We start from the raw sequence: 13,766 nt of genomic DNA, 5'->3' as shown, positions 1-13,766 counted from the left end.
ACTTTAAGGTGTGTCTACACTGCAATCAGGTGGTGCGATTGCAGCACCTGTAGACATACCTGAGCTAGCTTTGGTCTACCAAAGTACAATACTACCCAAGAACATACTGCAGCAGCTAGCCTGTACCACCACACAAGCTGTCGTGGCTACCCGGTTATTGTTATTCAAGCTATCTTTGATCTAGCGGAAGCTACAATCACACCTCCTGCCTGCAGTGCAGACAAAGGGCACGTCGACACTATGGGTGCTCCAGCTGCGCAGCTATGGTACTGCTGTTGTGCCGAAGTAGAGCCATAGTGCAGATGCTTTCTACAGCGATGGAGCAGGGTTTTCTGTTGCTGTTGATAATCCACCTCTCCAAGAGGTGGTATCTAGGTCAACACAGCACATCTACAGTGGGGTTAGGTTGGCTTAACTACGGTGCTCTGAGGTGTGAATTTTTCACACCCCCGACCATTGTAGCTATGTCAAACTAACTTTTAAGTAAAAAGAAAAGGAGTACTTGTGGCACCTTAGAGACTAACAAATTTATTTAAGCATAAGCTTTCATGAGCTTTAAGTGTAGATCAGGCCATATTCAGGGATTCAACTGTACTTCTAGCCTGGAGATGCATTACTGATGGCTGACTGGACTCCTGAAATTCATGTAGGGTCAGATGTAATTTGCTAGCCAATTTTCTCTTAAAGTAAACAGACTCTAGTGACTACATATGCAATAGTAGCTACTTTACAACCCAGAAAAATTCCTCACTTCTCAGCAGAGCTTTCGGTCTGTGGGCCCAGTTCACCATTGTCCTGTGTCTTGTGCACTGATTTGCACCAATACACAGTGACTGCACAGGGGGAGTAAAACGCTACTGTCCGATTTGGCAGCATTTTACAACCACAGTGCACCAGCATAAACGTGGTGCAGGGCAACAGTGAATCAAGCCCAATGGTGGTCCACAAGCTAAGTGAAGGTCTTCTAGATTTGTGTCTCATCCAAAATTGTCAACAGCCATTAGTGCTGATTATTGTTGTTTGTACTGCGGTAGAGCCTAGGAGCTCTAGTTACGGATGAGGACCCCGCCGTGCTGGGCACTGCATTGCACATCCACAGAACAAAAAGAGGTCCCTGTCCCAAACAGCTTACAATCCACTCTGTCTCTCCCTCTACTATTCAGTGCCTTTCCTATATATTCTGACGGAAGACCTGAAATCCCATTTTCCAGATTTCTGGAGGAAGGCTTGACTTGGGGAAGTAGTATCTTTCCCCACCGCTTCCTTCCCTACTTGAATAAACCACCCTGGTATTAAGGCTAGACAGAAAGAAGAACTGGGAGTGGGTGTCTGCCCTTATTTCACCTGGGGCTTGTAGCATGCTTGTGTTTAAAGGGCCAACCTGAATTATGTGAGTAAGGCTCTGCCTACATTAGCTGTATTTTCCTAAAGTTTCCCATGGTTGTGATACAGAGAAGGAAATCTTAAGAATGTGAGTGTAGTGTGAACAAAGCCTAGGAGCCTGCTTCTCCTCAGCAGTCTTGTCTACACTAGACAGCTGCGCTACTGGAATGTTCATTGGTGTGTCTGAACTGGTGCAAGTGACAAAAGTGCAATGTATCCATATCATGCATTGGGTGGGTATGGGGCACCATGTCCATACACAATACTCGCAGCAAGTATTGCAGGGATTGTTACCCTACAATGCCCTGCACAGCTCCCAGGGGCAAATACACTGTGTCTTTGATACAGTTGGAAAGATATGCTATGTAAGTGCCTCAATGCTCCCATGTAGACAAAGAGACAAGGTGGGTGAGATAATAGCTTTTCCTGTGTCTCTCATATCCTGGGACTAACACAGCTGTAGCAACACTGCAAACATCAGTGTAGACAAGGCTTTTGTGATTAGAGTGGTGTGCTGAGGTTTAAACAGTCTGTGTAGAAATGTAGTGCTCCTGTAACAGAAAACAAATCCTTCAGGAAACCACTGCTTTACAGGACAGATCATTTAAATGTAGGAAAAAAGCAGACCATGTTTTGAAGCTGCTCTGTCAAGTGAAGTTGCTATTCTGAGTGCACATTTCCCCCTCCTCACTTACATTATCTCCTTGTATCCATTTTCCTTTGAGAGTAATTGGTACTATCCTGAGAGAAGCACCTGGAGTTTTCCGTGATCCTTTATTGCTCTGTGGTATATCTCAGAATGTAACAGCATCTGAATGCATCTTACTCACCACACATGCATCCTTCTTCCATTCTCACTCTCTCTTTTTTTGTTAAATATTTGGCTTATCCAAGAGCTGAACATCTTGTCTCTGCTAGTTTGTTAGGCAAAAATTCAGTTAGTACAGAGCATGAATCACTTCTCTGTCCCCAGCATCACAACTGCATCCCCTGCGGACAAATGCAATGGAAGGGAGATGGGAAATCAAAGTGGATTAGATTGCAGTGCTATGCCTAACCTAACCAAGTAGATTCCAGACCTTCAGCTTCAAACCTTGCCTCTAGAGCTTTAACCCTGACAAGCATTTTAAAGGTTCGTCCAGAATAGTTACTACTGTAGCAAACTCCTTGACAGCGAAAGAATCATTTCCAAAGGATACAGATGTCAGACTGAATTAAATGCTATAGGAAACACAAGTAACAACATATGTCATGATTCATTATTTTTTTTGTTGGTTCCATCCCCTCAGCCAGTGTTGTTGCTCAGCTCTTAAGATTTGTTCCATTTCAGCTTCTGCAACAAGCACTAGCAGATCCAAATAAGTGAAATACAGACGTTAACCTAGGCAGTCATTTTAAAAGCCCTCACATCCACATGCAATTATAAACTCCTGTCTGGTTTTGTATCTGTAAAACAGCAGGATCTATAGGATCTCGATGTCTCTACTGCTCAGCTTTTCCATTAAAACCCATCTGTGTTGATGGCTGAAGAAAAGCAGAGCCATTACGGGTATGTAAAAAGCAACAGCAGGCAGTCTAATCTCAGCTGTGCTAGTAGAGGTTCTTTCATCCAGCAGGAAGTCCATCAAGAGTTGGCATACACACACTGAAACAGTATAAAAATAAAGTTATCTGGATCTATCTTTATGTCTGTGCCACAAAGCAACCTGAGGAACTCACCTACCCAGGCCAGGGAAACGGAGACAGCACTTCTGCAAGGTTCATTGACATCTGGCCCAAAAGCAACAAATTAGCTTTCTCAGAAGAAAAACTACTAAATTCAGGATCCTTGTGTAGCATCTAATGAAATATTCTCATAATATTCGCAGAGTACCCCAATACCAATCTCACACCACATACGATGGGTCATGGCAAGAAACAGATGTCAGTCATCCAACAGGACAGAATAACCATTTTGACATGCTTTTTCCACTTGGGATACTCCTCTGGCATGGGACATTCCTCTTCATGAATATTCTGCTGCCAGAAGACCAGGCAGATACTGAGGTACACTGGGAGTGGGCTGAGGATACAGAAATACAGGTAAACCCTGATTTTATGAAGGTCTTGGGAATCAGATGAAACCTTTGTATTAAAAAAAAAATCACTATTTCAAATAAATGCATACCAGGTTCTATGCAAAATTTGGAAGCACAGATCAGAAAAGTGTTGAATAACCAGTGTTTGGAAAAATCATAGTTAACCTCTAGGCGCCTTGGCATATTTCAGAGACTTCACCATAAACTGGAATGGGATCATGTATCCTGTGATGGAGTTAAAGAGTCTTCAACACAGTGCCCTGAGATTTCCAGCTACCAAAAGATTTGGAAAGATCAACTAAGAACAGGAAAAGAGACAGCATCTTGCTGGGTGCTGATACGTACTTGCTTAGAAACAAATGTTGAATAATTTGGTCCTATAACCAGCTTTCTGGACCTTGCTAGCTTGTGCTTGAGACCATGATGTTCACATATTGTGTCCTTCCATTAGAACTTATAATATCCTCAAGAAAATGAAACTCAGGTTATACAGATGTTCCAAGTTTTGCACAGACTTTTGTTGTTGATGGCACAAATTACCATCTTCTGGTGCTTTGCTATCTGTACTAACACATAAGTATTAGCACCACTACCCATCTAGTAATGTTCACTTTCTGTGGGGAAGAAGGGGCTCTCAAGGGAATACTTATAGCACATATTTGCTGTAAGGATCCCATTAGCCTGGGCAGAGTGGGGCCATTTAGTGAAACACAGAATTTGCTGCTCTTTATTAGTTGGAATAAAGGCCTCCAAATCTGAAATAAATAGGCTTCACTATTTTCTGCAGGCTCTGGATCACACTGGAGACACTGGTCTCGAGTGATGATTGCACTCAATCCCCTTTAGGACCTGTTAGATTGCAAGGTTAGTCCCGGTTCCAAATTTAGGGCTTTAAGTATTTTTTCTAGGTAGCTTCCAATAGAACAGGACTCCTTACTCAAAACCTCATAAACCCAAAACTAAGCCTTACTCTACGTGTCTATCATCAGGACATTAACCCATATTCTGGTTGTTTCCCACCTCAACCACTATTGCCACTATTGCCTTTTCTGTAGTCTCACCCTCTACCCCATCCTTTCACAGTCAGTTTTTGACCACTGTTAGGCTGCTTGTGCGCTGAAACCACAGCCTACCACACTGATCAATATTGTCCATTGTTTCCTTGCACTCCCTCCCCGGTCTGTCTATCCATCTGGTGTCTCATCCTATACTTAGACTGTAAGCTCTCAGGGGCAGAAGCCGTCTTTTTGTTCTGTGTTTGTACAGCACCTAGCGCACTGGGGTCCTGGTTCACGACTGGTGCTCCTAGGCACAACGATAACACAAATAATACTGTTGGCCAGATCCCCTCCTCTTCTACTGCTCTGACCAGCGATCCCAATCCCCTGCCTGCACTACCTCCATTCCTTTTTCAAAACTCTCCCTTGGCTTTACCTTATTCCCCACAGATTCTTTGTTGCCCTGCCCTTTGTGCAGTCATTTACACCAGTGAGTGCAAAGTGGGTATAAAATGCTATTAGATCAAAATGGTAGCAGTTTGCACTGGTGCAGATGACTCCACAAAGAGCAGAGCAATACGGAAGCTTCCCCAAAGTTCCTACTTTACATCAGTTGCAGCACTCTGCTCTCCTCTCCTGCTACATACCCCCTTTGGGCTGGCCAAGCATCTCTCCCAACTGATCCCTCCATCACTTTCCGCTGCTTCCGAGTCTGCGCCTTCTTGCAGCCTCCCAGTTAGCATCCAGGTCTCCTTCCTCTTCTCTTCCAAAAAACCTTCTGAAAAACCTGCCTGTTCCAAGAAGCATTACAGCTACAAAGACCACATGCCACTCTGTGCTGGTTACGTGTTGTACTTGCTTGTGACTTTAGGCTGAAGGGCAGGGACATTGTTATTATCTATGTAGCTCTGTAATTATGTATGTTAATATACATAAGTAACAATGTTTCAACGCAAATTACAATCTGCTAGCATTTTGGCATTGCCTATATGGGGGTGCAATGCTATTTAAGCCAACACAAGACCCTCTAGTCTATACAAAACAAAGTGCACACTGTGCAAAAAAAAAAAAAAAAGCCCCCTACAAGGATAACTAGAGTGGAGGTTTTTTTTAGAATATCAGTGAATTGCACAAATCTAAAGGTATAAGACATTTCAAAGCAACAGGCATATAATAAATCCTACTGCATAGTTTTCAGAGTAGCAGCCGTGTTAGTCTGTATTCGCAAAAAGAAAAGGAGTACTTGTGGCACCTTAGAAACTAACAAATTTATTTGAGCATAAGCTTTCATGAGCTACAGCATCCGATGAAGTGAGCTGTAGCTCACGAAAGCTTATGCTCAAATAAATTTGTTTAGTCTCTAAGGTGCCACAAGTACTCCTTTTCTTACTGCATAGTGGAACAGCTACCGAAATAAGCGCTTCAAAGCAACAGGGAAGGTTCAGAACCAAAAGCATCACTGATTCCATTAAACAGGCCATTATATGAGAGCTAGGAGCCTTGAAGTTAAGGGACATCTAATGCCTATCTGGAATTGCTCTGGAAACCAATGTAATGATACAGGTGAAATGTGAGAGTGTACCTTGGTGTGCATTACCAGTGAGGCATACGCATTTGGAGTTAATTGTAAGATAGGAATCTCTCCTTTTAAAGGACATTACACTCATCTTTACAAGACCTATAGAAACATACTTTCATCCTGGCTGCCGCTATTTTACCCACCACTGTAGTGTCCATTCAGCTACAACTTTTGAAACATCTAATTGTAAAGAAAACTCCTGAGAATCTGAAATCTTTTGACCAATAAGATCTGCCTGCACAAGCTAGTCCTATGTAGGATAGACCAAGGGCTAATCTTGGCTTCCTTCACTTGACTCCCCTAACATGAGCAACTTCTCACAATGAAGGGGAAACCAGGGCGAGGAGGCTGCCTTCTGTTTCTCATTGCTCTGACACACTGCAACAACTGTGGACTCCAGTTGCTGTTCTTGTGTCTGTCTGTCAAAAATCATCTCTTCTCCCAAACTTGTGCCTCTCACATCTGAGCTACAGTTTCAGACTTTCAGCTTCTGCCCCATCTCAGTGCATGCTTAAAAATATCAGAAGGTAGATAATTCACTCTCTGCGTGACGGAACAATACTTTTATACATCTGGGCCTCACTGCTGCTTCCCCTACCCCTCCCTTTGCTTCATCTATCTAATTTAGACCAGGCTCTTCCAGGCAAAGGCATGGTGCCATCTCACTGCATATGAATAAAAGCAGCTGGTTAGCAGCAGCGACTGCAGGTAGAGAAGGCACCTAGATGGATGGACAGACTGGGAAGGGGACAGTATTTGGGGCTGGATTCCCAAACTAGTCATGTCTGTGTCTTCGCTTCTCTGCCCACTGGCATCTCATCCCCCGGCCCTTGCAGGAACTGGGTATCTTGGTATTGCCCGGGCCAGAGCATCTCTCCCCATGCCCCCCCAGCCCCTCAATGTCCCCACTCCTCATCCCCCCCAGCCCCACTCCTCAACACCACCTCCCCTTGTCCCCCAGCCCTCCAACATCCTCATCCCTCCACCGGCCCCTCCCCTCAACCAGCCCTTCATCCCCACAACACCCCCCTCCCCGCCCCGCCCCGGCCCCGGCCCCGGCCCCACCCACGCTACCTGACTGCGCTCGAAGCCCTCGCGCTCCGCCTCCAGGCCGCCGCCGCGGCGGCTCAGCACCTTGGGCAGCGGGTTGGGCACCTGCTTCATGGAGCTGCTGACCCGGTCCATCCCGGCTCGCCCCGGCCCGCCAGCCGCCCGCCCCGCAGCCGCTACCCGCCGCTAGCGGGACCCACTCCCCACGGCATTGGCTCCCGCCCCTGCCGCTCACACGGCAGCCACACCCCCCGCCGGGAGCCGCCTTCCGCCCCCCCCCCCGGCCCTGCCGCCTCTCATTGGCCAGTGCGAATGCTACTCGAACTGAACTCCCAGTGGGACCCGTCCGGAGCCTCACGGTCCCGCCCCTTACCGAGCCTACTCCGTGCTCACAGGTCTAGGCAGCTGCTACTCCACAGAGAACTGCCCCCAGAGGACCCGCCCCTTTCGCCCGCCTCCTCCTCGCTCATTGGCCCTTGGCGCCTTCAGCCCGCCCCCAGCTTTACAGACCTTCCTCTTACCGCGCCTATTCTTCACTCATTGGTCCCGGCCCCTGCTGCTTACCTCCAGGTCCTGCCCCCTACGCCCACCTTCTGCCAATCCACCGCCTCCCCCGCTTGGTTTTTTTCGCCTGGGTTACCTAAATCAGGGCCCCTCAGTCAAAGAAGGCCATCTCATTGGCTGCTAGGTGTGTCCACCATGTAGAGCCCGCCTCCTTCTGCACCCATGGGAGTAGAGCACTGTGGGTACCTCAGTCAGGTCATCATGAGCAGAGCACAGTGGGTGCCGGCCCGGGCAGGAGGAGTAATGGGGGTAGCACATTGTGGGTACCTCATTTAGGGCAGTAGGAGTAGAGCATTGTACGTACATTGGCCAGGGCAATAGGAGTGGAGCATTGTGGGTACCTCAGCCAGTCCCCAGCATACCCCCTTGCCCTTAGACACAGATAGTGATGCTCAGCCTTGTGGGGTGGCTGTACAGATCCTCAGCCATGCCTGCCATTCCCCATGCCCTGCAACAGGGTCCCAGCTACCAGAGGGCATGAGCTGCTCTAGGCCCCTTCTGGGGGCACCAGTGCCGTCCCAGTGCCCTGAGCAGGCAGCAGTGCCCCCCAGTCCCTCGCTCCTACAATCTCAAAGTTTTATTGACTAAGCTGCCCTTTCGTTGGGAGCCACAGCCTTTGCGAAACAGTGGTGCAGACATGCACAGAGGAAACAGGCAAGGACAGGCAGAAAGAGATCAACCAACCACTCATAAATGTGATGCCTCTGCCCCCAGGCCTTTGGGCACTTTGACAAGCTAGAAAGGAAACAAAACTGTTTTTAAAATGTATTCTATCCTAGTACAGCCCCAGCGCAGGAACAGAGGGAGGAAACAGTAACAGGTCCCACACCCGGCCCCTGCCCGTGGCTCATAGCAAATCACAAACACATTGAGTGAACTCACAACTCAAATCGGTCCCAGAAGGAGTTAGGTTTCATCCTGCAGGATGCCAGAGATGCACATTCATTGGCGGAGAGCCAAGAGGCAGAGAGTTCAATGGGTGAAGACCCCGACTACTTGTATGTTTCCGCCCAGATTAGTGAAAACTCTAAACTCTACAGTGATTTGAGCCCTATGAGCTTTATCAGTCTTACCTGCCCTGCATGAGTGTTCACACAGCAGTCACTACACTCCCAGCATGCATTGGACCCTGTGTAAAGCCTAGGATGGATTCTCTGTCGACAGCCTCCTTTAGGCCTGTACCAAAGTCCTGGTCGGGAGTATGGAGATGTCCCTGGGCCATTTACACTGCCGTGGCAGGGTTGTACCTCAGCATGGAGAGCAGCAGACACTTCTGTAGCATGCTTCTGACATGCCCACTATGCTGGGGCCCAGGGCAGGGCGGGGCTGTGCAACCCTACCCCAGCCAGAGAGCTCCCATTTACAGTGGGTATTCAGGGGGCATTTCGGCCTTCTTTATGTCACCAGAGTGGTGTAAAGGGGAGAATTGCCCCACAGTGATCGCCGTGTGCCCATGTGGCTGCAGTGCAGTATGGGGCACAGCTGGCTGAGCAGAGTAGGAGGGATGGTTCATCCCATCTGCTAATCAGTGGTGATTACAAGGGAACAGCGATGACTTCACCAGAGACACACCAGCTAGTCAGAACCCCCAGGATTTGTAAGTGCAAGTCAGATGAGATCAGAAGCTTCTCCCTTACTGTGGGGACAGCCATGTAGTCCAAATCCCCTTACTCTGCTACCCAAAAGCAATGGGGACAGCCAAGGGGGAAGAAAGTTCAAGCATGCTTTGTCAGGCATCCAGATTTGAGAGCTAAATTGTCCTGGGCTTTGTTCTAGATGTTTCTCCCCTGCTGGCTGAGTCCCATGGCTAATTTCACAGCCAACATGCATCCTGAGTCATGTTCTCCCAGGCTCCAGCTTGGTGCAGTCTGCAAGGAGATGGTTCACATGATGCCCCTTTTACTCGTCATTGCTTCTTGCCTTGGCTACCAATACCACAGCTGATGGGAAACAGAGGAGGCTGTTCAGAGAGGCCATCTCCTCCCCTTCTGTTTGTCTCGGCTCCCTGTCTGTGCTCTCATCTCTAATGCACTTCCTGGAAACCTGCCTCCTTCTCTGGGGCCAGTCCCAGAGGAGGTTTAATGGGCTTAATCCAACAACAGCTGGGGCTGCAAAAAGAGGATTAATAATTGAGGAGGTGAAGTCATTGCCGAACAGCAATGAGGAGGAGAGATGGAGAAGAGTACCTGACAAAGCAGAGCAAAGACCATTCCACCTGGCTGACTATCACCCTTTTCACACAGAGTGCACACATGCAGCCTACTCTGGGCATGGCCTGCAGAGACCACATGTCCCCACATGCAGTCTTGGGAGGGAGGTGTATCTTGATCTCAGGTGCAGGGAAGTGGAGCATGGCATGATGGGATCTGTAGCATCTGCCAGCTGCACCTGTTTATTAAAGAGGAGGCAGGCTACAGCAATCTGGTCCATTTCATACACTTGGGGCTACCTGTGAGTTTCTGGCAAGTTGCTGTGCTAACATGGCTCTTAGGGGGGTGAAGTTGGGTGCTGCTTGACTAAACCAATCCACTGAGTGGCTGAGCTGGACTGTGCCTTCAAGCTGTGGCACCAGCCAGGCTGCTCTGCCGAGCTCAGTGGTTTGAGCATTGGCCTGCTAAACCCAGGGTTGTGAGTTCAATCCTTGAGGGGGCCATTTAGCGATCTGGGGCAAACATTGGGGACTGGTCTTGCTTTGAGCAGGGGGTTGGACTAGATGACCTCTTGAGGTCCCTTCCAACTCTGATATTCTATGATTCTATGATCCAGAGAGGTTCCTGCAATGCAGCAGGTCCCCTTTCTCTTTGGCAGACCAGGGGATGCTCAAGGACAGCTTGGTGTGTGGTTTGGGGATATTCTTGGATGTGTGGGTGATACGATTCAGCAGCAGAGGGCTGAGACTCATGTGCCCCCAGTAGATGGCACAGCAAGGGCCCTGGGTGGAAGTGGAGAGGGCAGCCGGGTTGGGGGGTTGGTTGTCACCCCTTCAGATCTAAGTGTTTCCTACCGATGGCCCTTTGCACCGTTTCAGCCCCACAAATGCTCTTCTGGCCATCTCCAGGCAGCCAGTCCATGGTGTTAGTTTGAGTTCTGGGGGTGAAGGGACTTGGGGTGGGGAATCTCTTTGGGTGGGGGCCTGGCTTCTAGGTTAGTGGAAGAGTCCCTCCCAATCCTCTCTTAGGGCCTGATCCAGCACTCAGCCGCCACTGACTTCAGCACTTCACACGACTGTGCCCTTAGAGCATCTGCACTGGTCCCTAACTAGCTCGTTCCCATGAAGCAGCTCCTGATGCGGGGGTGGGGAAGCAGGTAAGACCCCATCTCTTAGGCTCCAAAGGGGTTCCACTTTTTTCCCTTAATGCTCCAGCATAGTGGTTCTCAAATGTCCTCCTGCTGGGAGAAGGGCACTTCCTCAGGCAGGATCACCAGTGGGATGGCTCCCGTGCTGTGGGGCATGAGTAGGGTGACCATATTTCCCTATGCTGAATACGGGATACCTGGTAAAATTACTCGTATTCAGACAAGTTCAGAGGCAATCAATCAGAACTATGCAGTACAATCGTTGACTGAGCCCCTGTTAAAAAGAAATACTGCGTAGTTGGATTCTTTTTATTTACCTTCTTTTCTTTAAGGCTTTAGGGTTCACACAGGGAGGGGTGACACACACACACTCCCATACACCTCTCTCACGGGCGGGGGAGGGGGGTGACTGACGGACCACAACCCTCCCTGTGTGGTGCTCTCCACCCTCTGTGCTTGGCTGGGCCCCCAGGACAGACCTGCCTCTCCTGGTACCTGGTGTCACATCTTCCTGAGACAACGTGGGGGGGGGTCCCCCCACCCCCCCCCCAGACGTGGCCCCTCCCCACGCTCTGCATCTTCGCCCTGCCACCAGCCTTGCACAGCCACCCCCATTGTCAGCCACTGGCCCCCTCCCACTCACCGCTAGTGGGCAGGCAACTGGCGAGCAGGGATCCGGCCAGCAATAGGACCCACCAGTACTGATTAGGTGGGGGGAGAGAGACAGAAAATATGGGACGATTTGCCCGTTTTTAAGAAAAAGTCAGGACACCTGCAGGAGGGCTTAAAAACGGGATGTCTGGTCACCCTCGGCATGAGCCCTCTCCCTCTCCTTATGGCTTTGGGGGAAGGGGGGTGCTGAAACTTGTATCTGTTACGACATGGGTCCTGGTCTGGGAAGGGCTGACACCTGCCTGCATCCCCTACTAGCCTCCTGATCACCCCTTGCCCCTCACCCCTTCCCAGGGCAGCTGCAGTGCTCAGGGACCGGAAAGGGCCCTGTTGGGGCAGGATCAGGCCAGAAGATGCACATGAACTCATTCCAGTGCTCGACTTCCATTGATGAGGAGGGCGCTCGGTGCCTCGCGGGATCAGGCCCTGTGGAGCTGAATGGACTATTTCCTCTCTCTTGCGGCAGGATTCACTAAGGTGACTCTCCCCTCGCTGCCTGCTGACCTTTCGGCCCTGGTCCAGCAGGGTTGTTCCGCAGTGCGGTTCCATCTCTGATTTGTGGGGTGACTGGCAATTTGATCACAGCTGGGTTTACCCCAAAGAACACTCCCCCCCCACAGCAAAGAGAGATATAAAGTGGCCGCAGAAGGGGCAGAGAGGGGCTGAGTGAAGGAGAGCGAGTTTAGCTGGTCAAAAAAGCCTCTGGAAGTGACTGGAGCTGGGAAAGCAACATTGGGGTGAGGTAGAAGCAGCCCCATGGAGACTGGCTCCGCTAACATCCTGGGAGCGAAGGGGTTTGCTCTCCTGCCAGGCCCACTACCTGGCCCCCTGCCCCTCCTAGAGCTGTGAGATTCCCAGGTGCTGCCTCTACGCTCTCCCTCCCCTGGCCTGGCCCCAGCTCAGGGACAGCACAGATCATCCTTGTTTCAGGAAGAAAACACAGAGAGACAACCACAGTCCTGCCTCTGTTACCCCGCTGAGTCTGCTGGAGCAGGTGAACCAGAGATGTGTGCGCACAGGGTATCAGATCCTTCTCCCTGATCGCCCCACCCAGGGGACAAGCTTCCAACCCTGCCTGCTAGCCTCAGTAACCCTTGGATACCATGCAGGGGCAAGCCCCTGACACGTCCCTGCCAGGTTGCAGGGGTCCATCTGGATACTACAGCCCTTCCTCTTCTTCCCAATGACATGGCCTAGGTCCCACTGTGTACAGGGTATGACAGTGGCCTAGGGGTCAGACTGGGGTTGTCAACCCTCAGGGATTGTCCTGAAGTCACCAGGAATTAAAGATTCATCTTTGATTAAAGATTATGTCATGTGAGAAAACCTGTAGGAATACGTCCAATCAAAATTGACAACCCTAGGTTAGATGTGGAGTTTGGGGGATCAAGGCTCCTGGGTTGTGTTCCTGGCTCTGGAATTGATTTGCCTTGTGACACTGAGCCATGCCCCAGCCCAGAGAGCAGTACCACGTTACTGCTCTGTGCCTCAGTTTCCCTACATGTAAAATGTCCCGAGGTAGGGGAGGCCTGAGGTTCAGTTAAAGCTGGTTTATGAAGCCCCTTGAGATCCTCACCTTAAAGGGGCTAGAGGAGGGTAAAGGATTTAGAGAGAGGGAGGGCGATCTGAGAGACCATTAGGGCTTGTAGTGGAGGGACAGAACAGGTTAATTTCCACAGCTTCTATGAACTGTCCTATGACCCTGTCCCCGTAACCTCCTTCGGGGAAACACTGGAAGGTGGATACCATCCCCTCTGCCCCAGGACCCCCTCTGTCCCCTGCCAAACCAGGCAGAGTGTGCATGTCAGAGAGACCCCCAGGGTCTTGTTGGCCCCTGCTGCATGCCTTCAGGGCGAGGGGACAGGCCCTTCTCACAGCCCCACTGGTGCCACTGTCCTTTGGACCTGCAGAAAGAGACATCAAACCAATAGGAAAAGGAGTACTTGTGGCACCTTAGAGACTAACCAATTTATTTGAGCATAAGCTTTCGTGAGCTACAGCTCACTTCATCAGATGCATACTGTGGAAACTGCAGAAGACATTATATACACAGAGACCATGAAACAATACCTCCTCCCACCCCACTCTCCTGCTGGTAATAGCTTATCTAAAGTGATCACTCTCCTTACAATGTGTATGATAATC

The 13,766-nt window shown here is 49.8% G+C and overlaps 1 protein-coding gene across 1 annotated transcript in view; it reads right to left on the bottom strand.

Moving 5' to 3' along the window:
- HIP1 (huntingtin interacting protein 1) overlaps positions 1-7,270 on the bottom strand; it is a 158,606-nt gene extending 151,336 nt beyond the window's left edge. Inside the window, exon 1 of the mRNA XM_074974767.1 lies at positions 7,113-7,270. Within this exon, the coding sequence (XP_074830868.1) occupies positions 7,113-7,223 (111 nt within the window). The 5' untranslated portion in view covers positions 7,224-7,270. The remainder of the gene's footprint in view (positions 1-7,112) is intronic.
- Positions 7,271-13,766: the final 6,496 nt, after the last annotated feature.

The sequence above is a fragment of the Natator depressus genome, chromosome 17, assembly GCF_965152275.1.
Source record: "Natator depressus isolate rNatDep1 chromosome 17, rNatDep2.hap1, whole genome shotgun sequence".
NCBI classification, from domain to species: Eukaryota; Metazoa; Chordata; order Testudines; family Cheloniidae; genus Natator; species Natator depressus.
This window is presented reverse-complemented; position numbering and strand designations above follow the sequence as displayed.